Genomic DNA, 15,367 nt, shown 5'->3' on the forward strand with positions numbered 1-15,367 from the left:
CTCAGCTTCTGTGGGGCTGTGCCCCCCTTGCCTGCTGGGCACTGGCGCCAGTTCTGCTGGTTGGTGGGTTGCCCTCCCAGCTCGGGCGGTGCCGAGTCAGCGTCTGAAAGGTGGTTCCCATGAGCTCATGTCTCTCGGAGGGTCAAAGGTCATGCCATCCATGGTCTACCTCCGAGAGGTTCAGTGCCCAGGGCCGCTGACAGCGAGGGCTGTTGGAGACTGAGGTGTCTAGTCCACACACCACTGCCAACCAGTGTGACCTCAGGCCGCCCTTTCTGCTTCCTAACTGTGTGCCACCCAACTCTGGCCTGAAGCTCCAAGTTATTAAAGTTACCAATAGCTTGTCTTTATTTTAAAACAGTGAAAAAAATAAATATCTTTGGAGAATAAGAGTACAGGGGTGGGATGGGCTGGTGGGCTGGACACCTGGTAGTGCCCTGGCTTCAGTGGTCTCGCGTGGGGGTGCAGGGCCTGGAGGCTGCAGGCTGGTTCTCCCGGCCAGGCTCTGTCCCATACCAGCTGGGCAGTCTGGGGGCTCCACCAGCCTCGCCTGCCCTCGGCTCCCAGCGGGCGCTGTGTCAGCAGAACCCGCGAGGATTAGGCCCCTGATGTCGGCCTGTGTCCGGAGCACGATCTACCAGGCAGGCGGGTGGGGCAGGGGCACCACCCCACAGGGGGCTCTTCTGCCGGCTGGCCTGGCATGGTGGCCACGGCCTCAGTGTTGACCCATGTCCTCCATGCCCACACGGCCCCAGACACCCAGCACGAAGCTCTCGATGTCACACTCGTTGGCTCCACGCACGATGCGGAAGTGGCCCTTCTCGCCCCAGGCTGGGCCCCACGAGTTGGCTGCGGTCTGGGAACGAGGAGGCCTGTGAGCAGGGCGTGGAGAGGCGGAGGCAGGGGGAAGGGGACAGCGGCTGCGGGGCCGCAGCGCGGGGACTCACCCAGTATTTGAGCGTCCTTCCGTCAGGCAGTGACTCCTCTCCCCACCTGCGGGCCAGACCAGGCAGGAGCAAGGGCGCTGATTCCACCTGCGTTCGGAGGCTGCGCCCCCAGGCAATCCCTATCCAGGCCCTGCTGCCTTTGGTCGCTTGGGTGCACCCTTAGGACTTGGGCAGGTCTCTGTCCTGTCTGCACCTCCCTTGGTCTCCCTCTAAGTCTGTGTGCCTGTGCCCAGTGTGGGTGAAGGCACAAGAGGGATAACTGAGGGGCGTGCAGAAAAGGGGGACTGTGGGCCTCCGTCCTCCAGGGACCCCCCCATCCTGTGGGCCATTTCTCTGGAACCTCACACTTCCGCCTGCCCTCCCTCCTCACTTGGGGAGCCAAGGAGGAGTGGGTGTCAGGGACCAGAAGGAAGAGATGCGGGAAATGTGGGTGCCCTAGAGGCCCCAAACTCCACGGCCAAGAACTGTCATTGGTTGGACAACTGACCTGTCACTCTGACGCCTCCTGTTATCTCAGATGGAGACACTGAAGGCTGGGGAGCGAGTCCCTGTCGGGCAGAGCTGAGCAGGAGCTGAGATGGGGAGAGACTCCCGAATCTTTGTCTATTGCACTGGACTTACTCTATCTCCGCCCATAAGGAAGGAGCAGTCCCTTGAAACCTTGAAAGGCACCAACTCTTGGTGTGACTAGGCTAAGTCCCTCCTCGTTTGGAGTCTTGGCTTCCTCCTCTTTGAAACGGGGCTTTGCAGAGAGGTGGTCTGGATTCTGGACAGGCTCAGAGCCCCCAGTGTAAGCTCGGCGGCCCCCAACCCCTCTGTCCCCCAGAGCCCCTCACCCTGTGATCTTGACCGAATGGGTTCCGTGCCGGCGGTATCGCTCTGGCCTCCCGAGGCTCACCGGGGTGTGGCTGTAGATGCCGCCCTGGTACAGGAAGAAGTCCTCGTGCACCTCCATGAGGGCTGTGGGCAGAGGGCAAGGTGGGGCCAGCTCAGCCGTCAGCCCCGCAGCCTCTCCTACCAGGTGCTGCCCATGGGGAGAGGACATGGTCCCCCCACGTCCGGCCCCAGTGGACCTGCTGCTCAGTGCTGTACAGAACACGTGTGCTGCTGGCCCTGTGGGATCAGGGGGCAGGACGAAGGACACTCACCTTGGACAGGGCCGTTCTCCATCAGCTCCTTCATGATCTCCGTCTCCTGCAGGGTGGGAGGCGGGGAGGAGAGTATCCATTAGGGGCGAGGCCCCGGCCTTCCTGCTCTCTTCCCCTGCCCCTCACCCAAGTGCAGACTTACACTGGAGCCGAGGCGGTAGGCAGGCGTGACCTGGTAGATGTCATTGGCATGGACGTGGTGATTGGGGCAGCGGGCAGTGGCCTGGCGCTTGCCCCGACCCGTGGCCCGGGTATGCATCATGCAGCGGGGCGTGGGGCCTGCCTCCGTCTTCTCCCGGCCCGAGAACGGGTAGCAGTGGTCAGACACAACCCTGGAGGGGCAGCAGGAGGGAGCAGGGGTGGAGTGAGCTGGCCTCCCCCAAGGCCCCTGCCACATGCCCTCTCCCCTGCCCACACCCCCCGCTGCTCACCCTCTCCGTCGCAGGAACCACCAGGCGCCATCCAGATGCCCACCGCGGCAGCCCTGCTGGTTGTGCTTGTCACAGGACAGCAGGTTCTGGGGCGACAGGACGGGTGTCATGTGCCCCAGAGAATGGATTGAGACGCGATCGGATGCCACGGCTGGTGAAGGAGCAGAAGGGCCGTCAGAGGGCTCAGGCCTCAGCCCCCTTCCCCACCGAGCCAGCCCTGCCCTCGCAGGTACCTGCTGTGGAGAAGGCCCAGGAGCCGGCACAGTTGCCCTGGTCAAGAGGCTCGTGGATGAGGTTGGGCCACTTCTCAGAGGCCTCAAAGGCTGTGGGCAGCACCTCCCCCGGGACCAGCATTGTCTGCAAGACAAAGCCACTCGGCCTGCCTCCTGCTCCTGCCCGCCTGCCCCTCGGAGGCCTGCTGGCACTGGGGGCCCACAAGGAGTCCAGGGCCTTCTGCGGTTTGACCTTGAGCCTCCTGCTGAGGAAGGATTCCCGCGACCTCCACGCTGACTCAGTGCGACCCAAGCACCCCCTAGTGTCAGGGGGAGGCCGCCGGTCCTGTGGCCGGAACAGGGCAGTGGCCCGGCCAGAGCCATCCTGCCTTTCTCCTCGGCCCCTGCCCCGCGCCTCTGCACCGTTCAGTCTGTCACCTCCTCCTTCCCACCAGGACCTTGGGTTTCAGGCCACTCAGGGCAGGGGCGGGAAGGAGCAGTCAGGTCACGTGACGGAGCAGGCTGCCAAGGCAAACAGCGGGAGGCAAATAGCAGAGGCCCGGGTCCGCTCACCCAGCCTTGAGCTGAAGTCCCTCTTCAGGCAGGGACGCTCAGGCCAGCCCCCCCCCCCCCGGCCCCCCGCCTCCTCCCAGCCCACCACTGCGAGGCGGAGCCTCCAGCCCGTGCCCAGCCCTGTCCTGCTAACCTGCCCCTTCCTCATGCTGACTGTCCTGGTCTGGTTCCCGTTTCTGCCTGGAGAGGGTCCCACTAGTGGGAAGGGGGGAGCCCCCTCCTCCCTTGGGGTTCCGCTGGGTTGTTTCCGAGAATTGCTGCTCTCTGGCCCGAGCTGGAGGAGTGGCTGTTTTCCCTTCCCAAAATACCAAGGTGACCTCCTGGCCACTTGGGCCCTGACCCTGCCGTACTGGGACCAAGTGCATTTTTCCCAGGCTGGGGAGGCCAAGAAGGGGCTCAGCTGGAAGCACAACACCCAGACTCTGCACATCAGTTCTTCTAGAGCAGCCCATCTTGTTATAGGCCAGAACGGAAGGCCCAGAGAAGGAGAGTGACTTGTCCAGCATCACACAGCCTGTTGGAGAGGGATAGGCCCTGGCCTCGGACGAATAGGACACAGGGTGCCAGGATCCCTGGCGTCTTAGGCCATGCGGTGGCAGGATTGTGGCCAAGGATGGACTTACGTGAATCTCATTCATGCTGGTGACGGAGGGAGATGGGCGGATGGTGCCCAGGCGATAGCGAATGCCCTCATCCAGGGTCATGCCCCAGAAGGCACTGTGGTTCCCAGCCCGCCACCTGGAAGAGAAGGGATGGAAGTGACAGACTAAGGCTGGGGGCCTTGGGGCACATGCCTGTTCGTGGGAGAGATAAATACGGGCTCATAAGCATATTCTGCCACAGAACTAAGATCTGAGTGTGGGCGTGCCTGGGGGACATGCATCTCGGCAGAATGTGCGTGTGCACGTGCGTGGGTGCCCACCGGGGCGTTGCAGGGCCTCTTACCCGTAGTTGCCCCGGTTGATGGCGTTGATCATGTCTTGGTCCACCAGGCATGGCTCCTGATCACACTCCCACTGCCCCTTCTCCTGGCAGGTGCTGGGAGAACGGGGGGAAGGAAGGAGTGAGGGGTGCTGGGCAGCCGCTGAAGGGAAGAGGCCCCGGAGGTCTACATGGGCCTGGGATTCTGTACCAGCGTCTACGACAAGACCCTCAGAGGATCCCATCCAGCCTGGTGGTTTCAAATGTCAGCTTCAAGTTCAGGATTCTCAAGTTTATATCCCCGGTCTCTCCCTAAACTCCCTCAGCCCCGTGTCTACCAACAGGTCAAACGTAAGACATCCCAAACTGAACTCCTGGTCTCCCCTTCGCCCATGCCTATCCCCAGGCGCAGCCACTCCATCCTTCCCAGGGCTCAGGCCAAAAGCCTGACTGTCTCTTATCTACTGATCTAACTCCTTGGCAAATCCTGTTGGCTCTACCTTAAAAATGAACCCGGAATCCAAACCACGTCTCATTCTTCCCTGTGGTCCAATCACCTTTCACCTGGACTATGCTGCAGTCTCCTCGCTCTTCTCCCCACTTCTGCCCTGCACCCCCTTCAGTGTATTTTTAACACAGCTGCCGGTGTTCCTGTTAAACCCAGGTCAGATCGTGTCATTCCTCTGCCCCAAACCCTCTACTGGCTTCACACCACAGAATAAGAGCCACAGTCCTGGCGGTGCCAGCAGGCCCCGCACAATCTGTCTTTTTGTCCTCTCTCCGACCCCTTCCCCCGCCAGGCTGGCCCTCTGACTCCGCACCAGCCGTGCTCCTGCCCCAGGGCCTTTCAACTGTTGTTCTTCCTCCAACGTCCCATGGCTCGCTCACTTCGTCCAAGTTTTCATTCATATGTCACCTGCTCAGGGAGGCCTGCCCTGGCCACCCTAGCTTACAATTCCCCATTCTCCGCTCCTCCTATCTCTCTTCCCTGTTTTATTTTTACCCTTCGCATGCCATCCCTATCTGGCATCCTACACAGTCAGTTATTTATATTGCTTATACCTGTTTCCTCACACACTCTAAGGGCCTCAAGGGCAGGTATTATTTGGTACTGAAGAGTGCCTACAAAACAAACCCTAGCACATAGTAGGCACCCAGCAAATGTTTATTGAATGAATGAATGAGGCACTATAGCGAAGTGACTAAGCATAGATTCTGAAATTCAAATCCTGGGTTCCAGTCCTAGCAGCTAAGTTAAACTATTGTCTGTAAATTGAGGACAATAATAGTTCCACCTTTCAGGGATGCAGTGGCAGCGTGCAGAGCGTGCAGTGTGGCTGGGCCTGTCTTAGGTCCTCCAGGATTGTCACCCACCATTCTTGTTCTCATTACAGGGACCCAGCCCCGCCCCTCTGGAGTTTCAGACTCAGATCCGGCTGGCCCCTCTGGGTGTATAAAAGTCATCTCAAACTTCAAATGATCAAGCTGCCTTCCCACACCCGCTCCTGCCCTAACATTCTCAGCTCCAGTCACCCACCTTATCCACAGGTGCTTAAGCCAGAACTCAGCCCCACCCCCAGGCTTCCTCCATCAGCAGGTCCAGGAAGTCACATCACAAAAGGCTCTGAGTCCACCTGCCTGCCCCCCCTCCGCTGCCACCTCTCACCTAACCAGGCTCCCTGCCTTTTCGTGATCCCTACACACACCCCTTCTGAAGCCAGAGAGATCTCTGAGGAAGATCAGCTGGCCAGTAAATCAGATTATGTGCTCTAAGTGGCTTCCCACAACACGTAGAACAAAATACAAAATCCTCGCCACCGCTTATGAGACTCGCAGGAAGCGGCCTGCACCTCCCGGGGCCTCTCTCCCCGTTTCACAGCTCCGGCTACAGTGAGCTGGGTCCCACCCCGGCCTTCCCACACGCTGTTCCTCCCATGTTCCCTCCTGGGCCTCTTGTCTCTCTGATATCAGCACAAATGTCCTTTCCTGGGTGGCCCTCCCTCAACCCCACCACACTCTAAACTGGGGTCCCCCTTGTTCTCTCTCTTCCCCTCATGCCTATTCGAGGTTGCAATGATGCATGTTTGTGGGTCTGGTTCTTCACCACTAGCCTGGAAGCTCCATGGACAAAACCTGTGGTGCATTCTGGCTGCACTTAGTAGGTCTTTAAAAAATAGGTGTCGGCAGAATAGTTGAATTCTATGAATTCTTTGGTACTTTTACAAGCTCTTAACTCCGCTATTACAAGATGCTAAATCGCCTCTTTCCAAGCCCGCCCAAGGCTCCCCGCCTCCAATGTTGCCTTTTAAGGAGCCTCAAGGGGAACCAAGAAAGACCCAGTATGGCTGGGCTCTCCAGTCCCAGGAGGGGGCGGGCACTTTCAGGGAGGCCAGAGGGGACTGTGGGACAGGAGGCTTTCCCCACCCCTCCCCCAACTCTCTCTCAGCATTCCTCATCCCTCGAGGGCTCACACAGCCCCACACCCTCCCTCAGGTGTCCCAAGCACAGGGAGCCCAGCTGCTCAGAGCTGGCCTGGGTGGGCAGAGGGCTGGTCAGTCCTTGCTTGCACCTCCCCTTTGCCCCTAGGGCTGTCCACGCAGGTCTAGACTGGACTGGTGACAACAGATCCCAGCATTCCAGAGAGGGTCTGGGGTGGCCAGGCCCAGGGACAGGCTTGGAGAAAGTGTTAACCCCTCAGTGTCCAGAGGTATCCTGTCAGGACTGGCAGAATCATGCAGGTGCACTCCATCTTCTGAACACATACAAGCATCTCTCTCTCTCTCTCTCTCTCTCTCTCTCTCTCTCTCTCTCTCTCTCCCTCTGCCCCAGACACACTCTCACCCAGCACCCCTCATACCAGTGAGGCAATGGAAACAGCTTATGCGTAATGCATTCCAAAAAGTTTCCTTCTCTCTGGGGCCTCCCAGGCAAAGAGGGCAGGGGGTGGAGAGGGTGCAGGGCCCCCTCCTTTTAAGTCACAGGGTCCCCATTCTTTCCGTTAAGGCTTCCTGCCCACCCCAGCTCCACTTTCCATCTCAGGCTCCAGGTTCAATCGAGGAGCACCCCTGACTCCTTCCTCCTCCTGCCGGAACGGAATGGCGGAGGTGAAGAGGGAGAGGGGCCACATTCCGGGGAAGGCCCTGCTACAGGCTGGCTGACCTCCAGCGCAGCCACCCCTGACCCTCATCCGGTCCAGGGCAGCGGATGCTGTAGTCAGAGGTTTCCTTCCTGGCGCCCCCTTCTTGGACTCCCCCGTGACATGGAGAAAGGCCGGGGTTGGGGTGGGGTGGGGGGTGGCAGTAGCCTAGCCCAAGCGAGGAGGGGCCAGGAATGACTCCCAGCTCAGGGCCCCACCTGGAGTCAGGTACCCATGGTTGGTCACCCCTGGGGAATGTTGTCAGAATGTTGTTTATAGAAGTTGACACGGTCAGTGTGAAAACTCCCATGTTTCAGATGAGGAAACTGAGGCTCAGAGAAGGGGAAGGACTTGCCCCCAGCATGTGAGTGACAGGGATAGGGTTTGAACCAAGTCTGTCAGCCACAAAGCCCACAAGGGTGCTTCTCCAAGCCCCAAACACTCACCAACGGTTACAGTTGTCCTGGTAGGATCCTAAGATTGGGTAGTTGCGACCCCCATGCATGCATCCTGGTGGGAGGGGAGAGAAGAGCAAAGCAGAACTGAGACCAGAGATGATGGGTGGCAAAGGCCAAGTTCTTAAAGGTCAGGTGTCCAGAAACGTGGACACCCCCGTCCTCCCTCTCCCCACCGCACGCACACATCCCAGCCCTCACTGAAACTAAAGTCAAACTATCACTTAAGACCCTCCTGCAGGGTCACCCAGCAACTGCTCCTAGTAAGTTCATCAGGGACTCCAACTTAGATCCTTCTTGCTTCACTTTCTGCCAGCCACAGCATTCCGGGGATGCTTCGCATGTAAGTGAGTTGGGATTTGGGGACCGGGAATTGGGGGGGGTGCGTAATCCATGGGGAATCTGAGGCCCAGAGAAGGCAAGTGACTCCACTAAAATAATACAGCACTTGGGGATGACAACCCACATATGCGGTCTCACATCCACAGTCCCATGAAACTGGGAAGGAATTCACGCATTCTATCCGAGAGGGCAAGTGCGTGGGCAAGGAAGGTGGCGAGGGCTGAGCAGGAGCAGATCTAACCCAGCTCCCAGACGCGACCAGCCACCTGGGGGTAGAGAACCCTGGGGAAGGCAGAGGAAGGGCTAAGATGACCCTGACCAGCCCTTGTGCTTTATCAACCTGGGCGTGAGTCAGCGGGCGGGGCCGCACCTTCCGTGTCCGCGTCCGGAATATGGAAACGGGACTGGGAGAAAGGGCAGGAAGCTCCCCTTCTCCGGGCCAGCGGAGAATCCCGCCGACCAAGGACCCTCTCTCGACCAAGGACCCTCTCCCGTTCAGTCTCGCTGGAGAGATTCCAGTGAGACCAGAGCGGGGGCTTCCCAGAGGCAGAGAGTGAGGTGGGGTCTCTTCCCAGATGCTGCAAAGCCTCCCCTGGAAATGGCAGTGCGTCAGCCTTGCTCCTGAGCCTGGCTGAGTTTGAGGCTGAATAAGCGACCCACCCCGGCTGTCAGTGTCCCCCGGCTGTCAGTGTCCCCCCGGCTGTCAGTGTCCCCCCCGGCTGTCGGTGCCCCCCCAGCTGTCAGTGTCCCCCCGGCTGTCGTTGCCCCCCCCGGCTGTCGGTGCCCCCCCGGCTGTCGGTGTTCCCCCTGGCTGTCGGTGCCGCCCCTGGCGGTCAGTGTCCCCCCTGGCTGTCAGTGTCCCCCCCTGGCTGTCAGTGCCCCCCACTGGCTGTCGGTGTCCCCCTGGCTGTCGGTGCCCCCGCTGGCTGTCGGTGTCCCCCGCTGGCTGTCGGTGTCCCCCCCGGCTGTCGGTGTCCCCCCCGGCTGTCAGTGTCCCCCCGGCTGTCGGTGCCCCCCCCGGCTGTCGGTGCCCCCCCGGCTGTCGGTGTTCCCCCTGGCTGTCGGTGCCGCCCCTGGCGGTCAGTGTCCCCCCTGGCTGTCAGTGTCCCCCCCTGGCTGTCAGTGCCCCCCACTGGCTGTCGGTGTCCCCCTGGCTGTCGGTGTCCCCCTGGCTGTCGGTGTCCCCCCCGGCTGTCAGTGTCCCCCCCCCCTGGCTGTCAGTGTCCCCCCCGGCTGTCAGTGTTCCCCCCCCGGCTGTCAGTGTCCCCCCTGGCTGTCAGTGTCCCCCTGGCTGTCAGTGTCCCCCCTGGCTGTCAGTGTCCCCCCTGGCTGTCAGTGCCCCTCCGGCTGTCAGTGTCCCCCCTGGCTGTCAGTGTCCCCCCGGCTGTCAGTGTCCCCCCCCCCGGCTGTCAGTGTCCCCCCAGCTGTCAGTGTCCCCCCCGACTGTCAGTGTCCCCCCCGGCTGTCAGTGTCCCCCCCCGGCTGTCGGTGCCCCCCCTGGCTGTCAATGTCCCCCCTGGCTGTCGGTGTCCCCCTGGCTGTCAGTGCCCCCCTGCCTGTCAGTGCCCCCCCCGGCTGTTGGTGCCCCCCTGGCTGTCAGTGCCCCCCTGCCTGTCAGTGCCCCCCCGGCTGTCGGTGCCCCCCTGCCTGTCAGTGCCCCCCTGGCTGTTGATGCCCACCTTGGCTGGGAGGGAAAGGGGGTGGCACGCCGAGACAGAAGTCCCAGAAGTCCGGGCAGCAGTCGGAGATGGTTCGGTTGCAGAAGAGGTCGCAGTAGCAGGTGGCGCCCAGGTAGGGCAGGGCGCAGTGGTCGTCGCGGCCTCGGCAGCACAGGTCCCGCTCCTGGCAGTACCGGCCGCCGGCGTCCCGGATGCCCCGCAGGTGCAGCGCTGGTGCGAGCTCCCGGCGCCCACGGCCCCGCCGGGCACCCAGGGCCCACTCGGCAGCCAGCAGCAGCAACAGCAGCAGCCGCTGTGGGCATCTCCACATGGTGCTCCTGGTCCCAGGGCGGGCAGAGGTCAGGGGCCCGGGAGGCGGGCAGCAGAGACCCCCTGGCCCCCAGGGATGGTTCCCAGCTCCTGGGACTGAGCCCAAAGGGTTTAGCAGAACCAGAGACCCTGATTCCTGTGTCCCCAGCCGGACGCGCCGAGGAGCCACGCTTACGTTCCTGCCCGGCCCCTCCATGACCCGCCTGGGGACCTTCGCGGACAGCAGGTGGGGTGTGGCATTCCTGGTGTCCCCCACTCAACACCCCAGGTTTGGACCAGAGGGCTCTCCTGTCCCGGTCCCTCTGCCACCGCCTCCGCCTCCATCCCCATGGGGTCCTCCTCCCTCTGACCCTCCGCGCTCCCTCTCCGCCTGCTCCCTCCTCCTCCCCGTCCCTGTCCGAACCCTCTCCCGGGAGCGGGGAGCGTCCCTACCTGATGAGGGTGTGGGCTGGCCCGGGCTGCCCCACGCACCGCCTCCGGACTCTGGCGACCGGACTCCTGTGACCGCTGGACACTCAAAGTCAAGTGAGGAGCGCGGGGCGGGACCGCTTTTTGTACCGCCCCCCCCCCCCCCCCCGGCCGCCGGAGGGAGGGGCCGCGCCTGCACCTGGGCCGCCCCGCAGCTCAGTGGCGGGGCTGGTGCGGGGCGCGGGGAGCCTGGGGCTGTGCTCGCCTGGTCTCGGGGAAGCTGCTCCCTTAGGGGCGGAACTCCAGCCGAAAGGGAAAGGACTGTGGCCTGACACTGGTGAGGACTTGCCAGCCTGGGTCTCGGGCTCCCGCGGAGCTGGGGAGCTCCGAGTTCCGGACCTCAGTTTGGGGAATAATGGGGAGGGTGCCCGCGGCAAACCTCTCAGGCCCCCTTCGGCAGCCTCCGCAGTAAAAGCAGCCACGCACACCCCTGCACGGTGCCCCCTCGCCTGGGACCGCTCCACGCCATCTCCCTCCTCGGAATGATTGGAATCTGGACAAGGACGGCTGCAGATTCCTGAGGGGTGAGGCGGGTGTGCGGTAGGGGCTGCCGCCCTGCCCTACAACCCCTCCTGGGGTCTGCCCCCTCTACCAACCCTGAGGGCATCCTGCTTGGCACCTGTTCTCCTCCAGGGCCCAGTGGCACGAGTCCTGACAGCTGGTGCCCTCCCCCTGCCCAGAACCCTCCTTCCTGCCCGGGGGCATAAACCCTTCCTTTGCCCAGGCTGGCCTGGGCCCCAGACAATGGGGCTTCTGTCCCGCCAACCCGCTGTCACCTTTTACCTCCCCATTGCACAACCCCCTGTCTTCCAGGCGGCTGGGTGCGGTCCAGAGGCCTCTAACTGCAGGGAGGAGGGGAGAGACTACACCTGGACAGGTCCCCCTCCCCAGGCCCAGGCCTCAAAGCTGCCCCTGGGGAAAGGGCAGGGGTGGTGGGACTGAGCACCAAGCTTGGGGATTCCTTTGCCCTCTCACTGACCTCCCCACATCCCTCCCCCAGCCTAGGGCATCCTCAGCTGGCCAGCAGGGGGCGGGGGGGGGACGACCAAGGACAAACAGGCATCTGTGACTGGGTTACCCCCTGCCAGGGGACAGGGGACGGGGCAGTGAGTCACCAAGGGGATCCTGCCCAAGGGGGGGGACAGGGTGGAGAATGGGGGAATATTGTCCTGCAGCCCCAGCATTGGCCCTGACACACCCAGGAGCCGGCCCATCTGCTCCCTGCGGGGACCTGGGACTAAGGCTGGGTGGGAAACTGAGGCTCAGAGGTCAGCTGTATCTGAGGCCACAGAGCCAGAACGCAGGCTCCCTGCCTGCCACCGCTCGGCTCCTTCCCTCCAGTCACCTTTAGTCACCCGACACAGGCCTCAACACCTTCCTGGTAGAAAAGTCCCTTCCATGAGCTCACCTCCAGCCACCTTTCCGCACGCGGCCTCTCTGTCCTGGTAAAGGTCACATCGGCAGGGGAAGCGTGTCCACCTCCATAGGCCATTTCAGTGCGTTCCTGGACTGAGGGCTGGCCCAGCGGGGACATTTGGCCTGTCCTTTGCCTGAAATCACACTCTGAAGGCCACCCCTCTAAGTCTGTGTTGTGTGTGTGTGTGTGTGTGTGTGTGTGTGTGTGTGTGTGTGCCTGAGTCTGTTTGTCTGCTCTGTGCTGTGCATCTGCCTGGAGGCTGCCCCTGTGCTGGTCACGGGTCTGCCTGTCTGTGCCAGTGCACTGGTGCCTGTATGTGTGTGCTTGTTGGCAGGTGTGTCTGTGTGCACAGCTGTGTGACTGTCCCTGTCTGTCTGCCTATTCACTGGGTGTCTGTGTGTCTGTGGAGGTGTCTGTCTGTCTGGGGGTCTGGGCTGCCCGCCTGTCCTTGCCTGTCTGTCCGTCTGTGCATAGGAGGCAGGGACACAGAGCAAGAGATCACATAGCCAAGAGCGTGGCTTGTGTGTGTGTGTGTGTGTCTCTCTGTGTGTGTGTGTGTCTGTGTGTGTGTCTGTGTGTGTGTGTGTGTGTGTGTAAGGGGGGGGCAGTCCCTTCTCAGCACGGAGCTTGGCGCTGAACCCACTGGAACCTCGTGACTCACTGGGCTGCCTGGCCAGAGGAGAGGAAAAGGGCAGGGCTCTGGGAGGGGGGCTGGAACCCCACTTTCCTTTTCCATGGCCTCCTCCTTCCTGGTGACTCATTCACTCTCTGGTCCAACAGCCTGAGGCAGAGAGAGCAGCAGGTGAGGAGCCGCAGCAGGACTCACTCATGGTGAGGATCACTCCTGGGGGGCAGGCGGTGGCTCAGCGGTGACTGTGCTGCCTCACAGTCCTCATCAATACCCGGATGCTCCCTTGGGGTCCTCTCATGCTCTTTTCTTTCCGCAAAGGTGGGGTGGGAGGGTGAAACTGAAAAGGGGCCGTGACATGCCTAAGGTCACAGCACAGACCAAGCTTCCTCTCTCTCTCCAGAGGTCCAGGGCTCCCCCTCCCCCCTGACAGCTGCTCTGGGTGCTCAGAACCAGCCATTCTCCCCTGGAAGCTGAGCAGAGCCTCCTGGGAAGACAAAGACCCATTGTCCTCGGCTCAACCCAGGTCTGTGACCGAGGACCCACTACTCCAGGCCTGGAGGCTCAGCTATTTCGGTCCCAAATGGCACTCCAGTTCAGGCTTGGGAGTCTCTTGCGTCCCACTGGTCAGCACTGGGAGCAGTGGTCCCTGGGACTGAGAGTGAGATCCGGGCCAGGCCTACCGTGTGGGTGTTGGGCCATGTCATGACATGTCGGGCTCCTAGGGCTGTCGGGTGGTTGCCTTATAAAAGTGCTGCCCGCAGGGCTGCGTGACAGGCAGGCTGTTGCTCTGCGGGCGCATGCTGGGGCTTGCGGCAGATAAGATTAGGGGCCACGTGGAAGTGCGTCGTACAGAGCGGTGGCATGCCTTTCTCACTGATGTTCTCATTCATTCTGCGCATATCTGCCCAGCATTCACTGTGTGCCGGGCTCTGTGCTAGGGGCTGAGTGTTCAGGGGTGAGCCACACAGACACGGGCTCCGCTGTCGTAAAGTCTGCAAATGAATGGGGAGACAGACAAATGAATGAGCAGAGATACCAAGGAGTCACTCCACAGTGCGCAGTGCTGTGAAGATGTGCACATGGCCTGGGAGCCTGGAGCATGGAGGTGGCCCGGCAGGTCTCAGAGAGGAGATGACATCTGAGCTGAGACCTGCAGGCTGAGGAGGCAGCCACTCCTGGAGCCCAGGCCGGGCACAAGTTGGTCTGTTTGAGAAACAGAAGAAAACCCAGAGTGGCTGCACCACAGTGAACAAGGGGGTGGAGGAGCAAGAGGGGCTGGGAGGTGGGCTGGGGCCCATCAGGCAGGACCCTGAGACCAGCAGCAAGCAGCTGGAATGACTGTGGAGAGATTTCACAAGCGCAACAGCCCACTCGGCTGCTCTGCAGATTACAAGGCCAGCGTGGAGTCAGAGAGGCCAGGGAGGAGCCCATTGTAAGACTAGAGATGCTGAGGCTTGAAGGAGGCTGGTGGCCACAGAAATCAAGAGAAGTGGGCCTATTCAAGACCTGTTCTGAAGGTGGGACTCAGTGCTTGCTGAAGGATCAGCTGTGGAGGGTGAGAGAGCGGAGAAGTGCAGGAGGACTTCTGGGTGTCTAGGCCGCTGGGTGCAGATTCTCTGCTCTTCCCACAAGAGGCGGACACTGTTTCCCTCCCTGGAACCTGAGCAGGCTGGGGGTGCGCTTGGACCATGGAGTACTGAGTACCCAGTACCATGGGCCCCATGCTGATTTCCAGGTCAGACATGTCCAGCGGGAGGGGGACCGAGCCTGGGGAGGCTCCCGTACTGGAAGTTGGGCAGAGAGGAGGAATGATACATAGACCGAGCTCTGTAATGTCTGTGTATCATGGGTACTTTGGGGCCAGTTGAGCAGGAGGAAGGAGGAAGGCAGGCGAGAGAGCTGTCAGGAGTCAGGAGGAGAGAGAGGTGTTTCAAGGAAAGAGTGTTGGCCTGTGTGAAATATTGCCCAATGGTTGGACAGAGAAGTGTCCAGTAGATTTGGCAACAAGGAGACTGGGGCCACCTTGATGAGAGCCTTGTGAGTGGCAGAGTGAATACGGAAGCTGGATTGGAATGGCTGGACAAGCACACGGGAGCTAATGAATGGGAGGGAGCAACCACGGGAACTTTTCAGGAAGTTTCAGTGCAAAGGGACGCAGAGAAATGGGGCATTGGCTGGGAATAGACGGGTCGAGAGAGGGTTTTGTCCAAATATGAGGATATGAAATTGGGTCTCTATGTTGATGACAGTGACCTGTAGGAGGGGGAGGAACTGATTCTACGGAGGGAGGGGCTACACAGGAGCAATGTCCTTGGTAAAGATGGGGGTAACCAGAGCACAGGAAGACAGAACAGGCCTTTGATAGAAGTGAGACAAAGTGACGGGGGTGGGGAGAGGGGGGATGGAGAAGATGGAGGATCAGGGACCAGGGGTGACATCCTTTTCACAACCAAGGCCCCTAGGAAACAGCAGGATGGCCTGAGGGTGGAGTGACCATGCGAAGTTGCTGACGATGAATCTGTAATGACGCTGGTCTGCCAGTTTGTGTGATGGCTTCCCAAGGTCACACGGCTTAGGGGCAGAACGGGATCTCGAGCCCAAGCCCTGAACTTGCCTCTGCAGGGGCTGAACTCCTCAGGTCCACACGGACTCTCACACTGGGCCGTGTGTGTGGTCCTCGGGTGTCGGTGAGCCTGGG

The 15,367-nt window shown here is 61.2% G+C and overlaps 1 protein-coding gene and 1 long non-coding RNA gene across 2 annotated transcripts; one reads left to right on the top strand and one right to left on the bottom strand.

Annotated features, from left to right (window-relative positions):
* Positions 1–321: 321 nt before the first annotated feature.
* TINAGL1 (tubulointerstitial nephritis antigen like 1) lies at positions 322–10,739 on the bottom strand. The gene is made up of 12 exons (XM_059690417.1): positions 10,586–10,739; positions 9,845–10,161; positions 7,815–7,878; positions 4,257–4,349; positions 3,935–4,049; positions 2,760–2,883; positions 2,527–2,677; positions 2,238–2,427; positions 2,096–2,141; positions 1,784–1,907; positions 948–993; positions 322–856 (listed from the first exon to the last, which is right to left on the bottom strand). Exons 2-12 carry the CDS (start codon positions 10,152–10,154, stop codon positions 716–718), a joined length of 1,404 nt encoding a protein of 467 aa, XP_059546400.1. The 5' UTR covers positions 10,155–10,161; positions 10,586–10,739; the 3' UTR covers positions 322–715.
* A 37-nt stretch (positions 10,740–10,776) lies between these two features.
* On the top strand, positions 10,777–15,031 carry LOC132231397 (uncharacterized). Its single transcript, XR_009452049.1, has 3 exons — positions 10,777–11,145; positions 12,819–12,869; positions 13,070–15,031. It is a non-coding gene; the product is annotated as an uncharacterized LOC132231397 (long non-coding RNA).
* The last annotated feature ends 336 nt before the right edge of the window (positions 15,032–15,367 follow it).

This window comes from Myotis daubentonii, chromosome 3 (genome assembly GCF_963259705.1).
Source record: "Myotis daubentonii chromosome 3, mMyoDau2.1, whole genome shotgun sequence".
Classification (NCBI taxonomy): Eukaryota; Metazoa; Chordata; class Mammalia; order Chiroptera; family Vespertilionidae; genus Myotis; species Myotis daubentonii.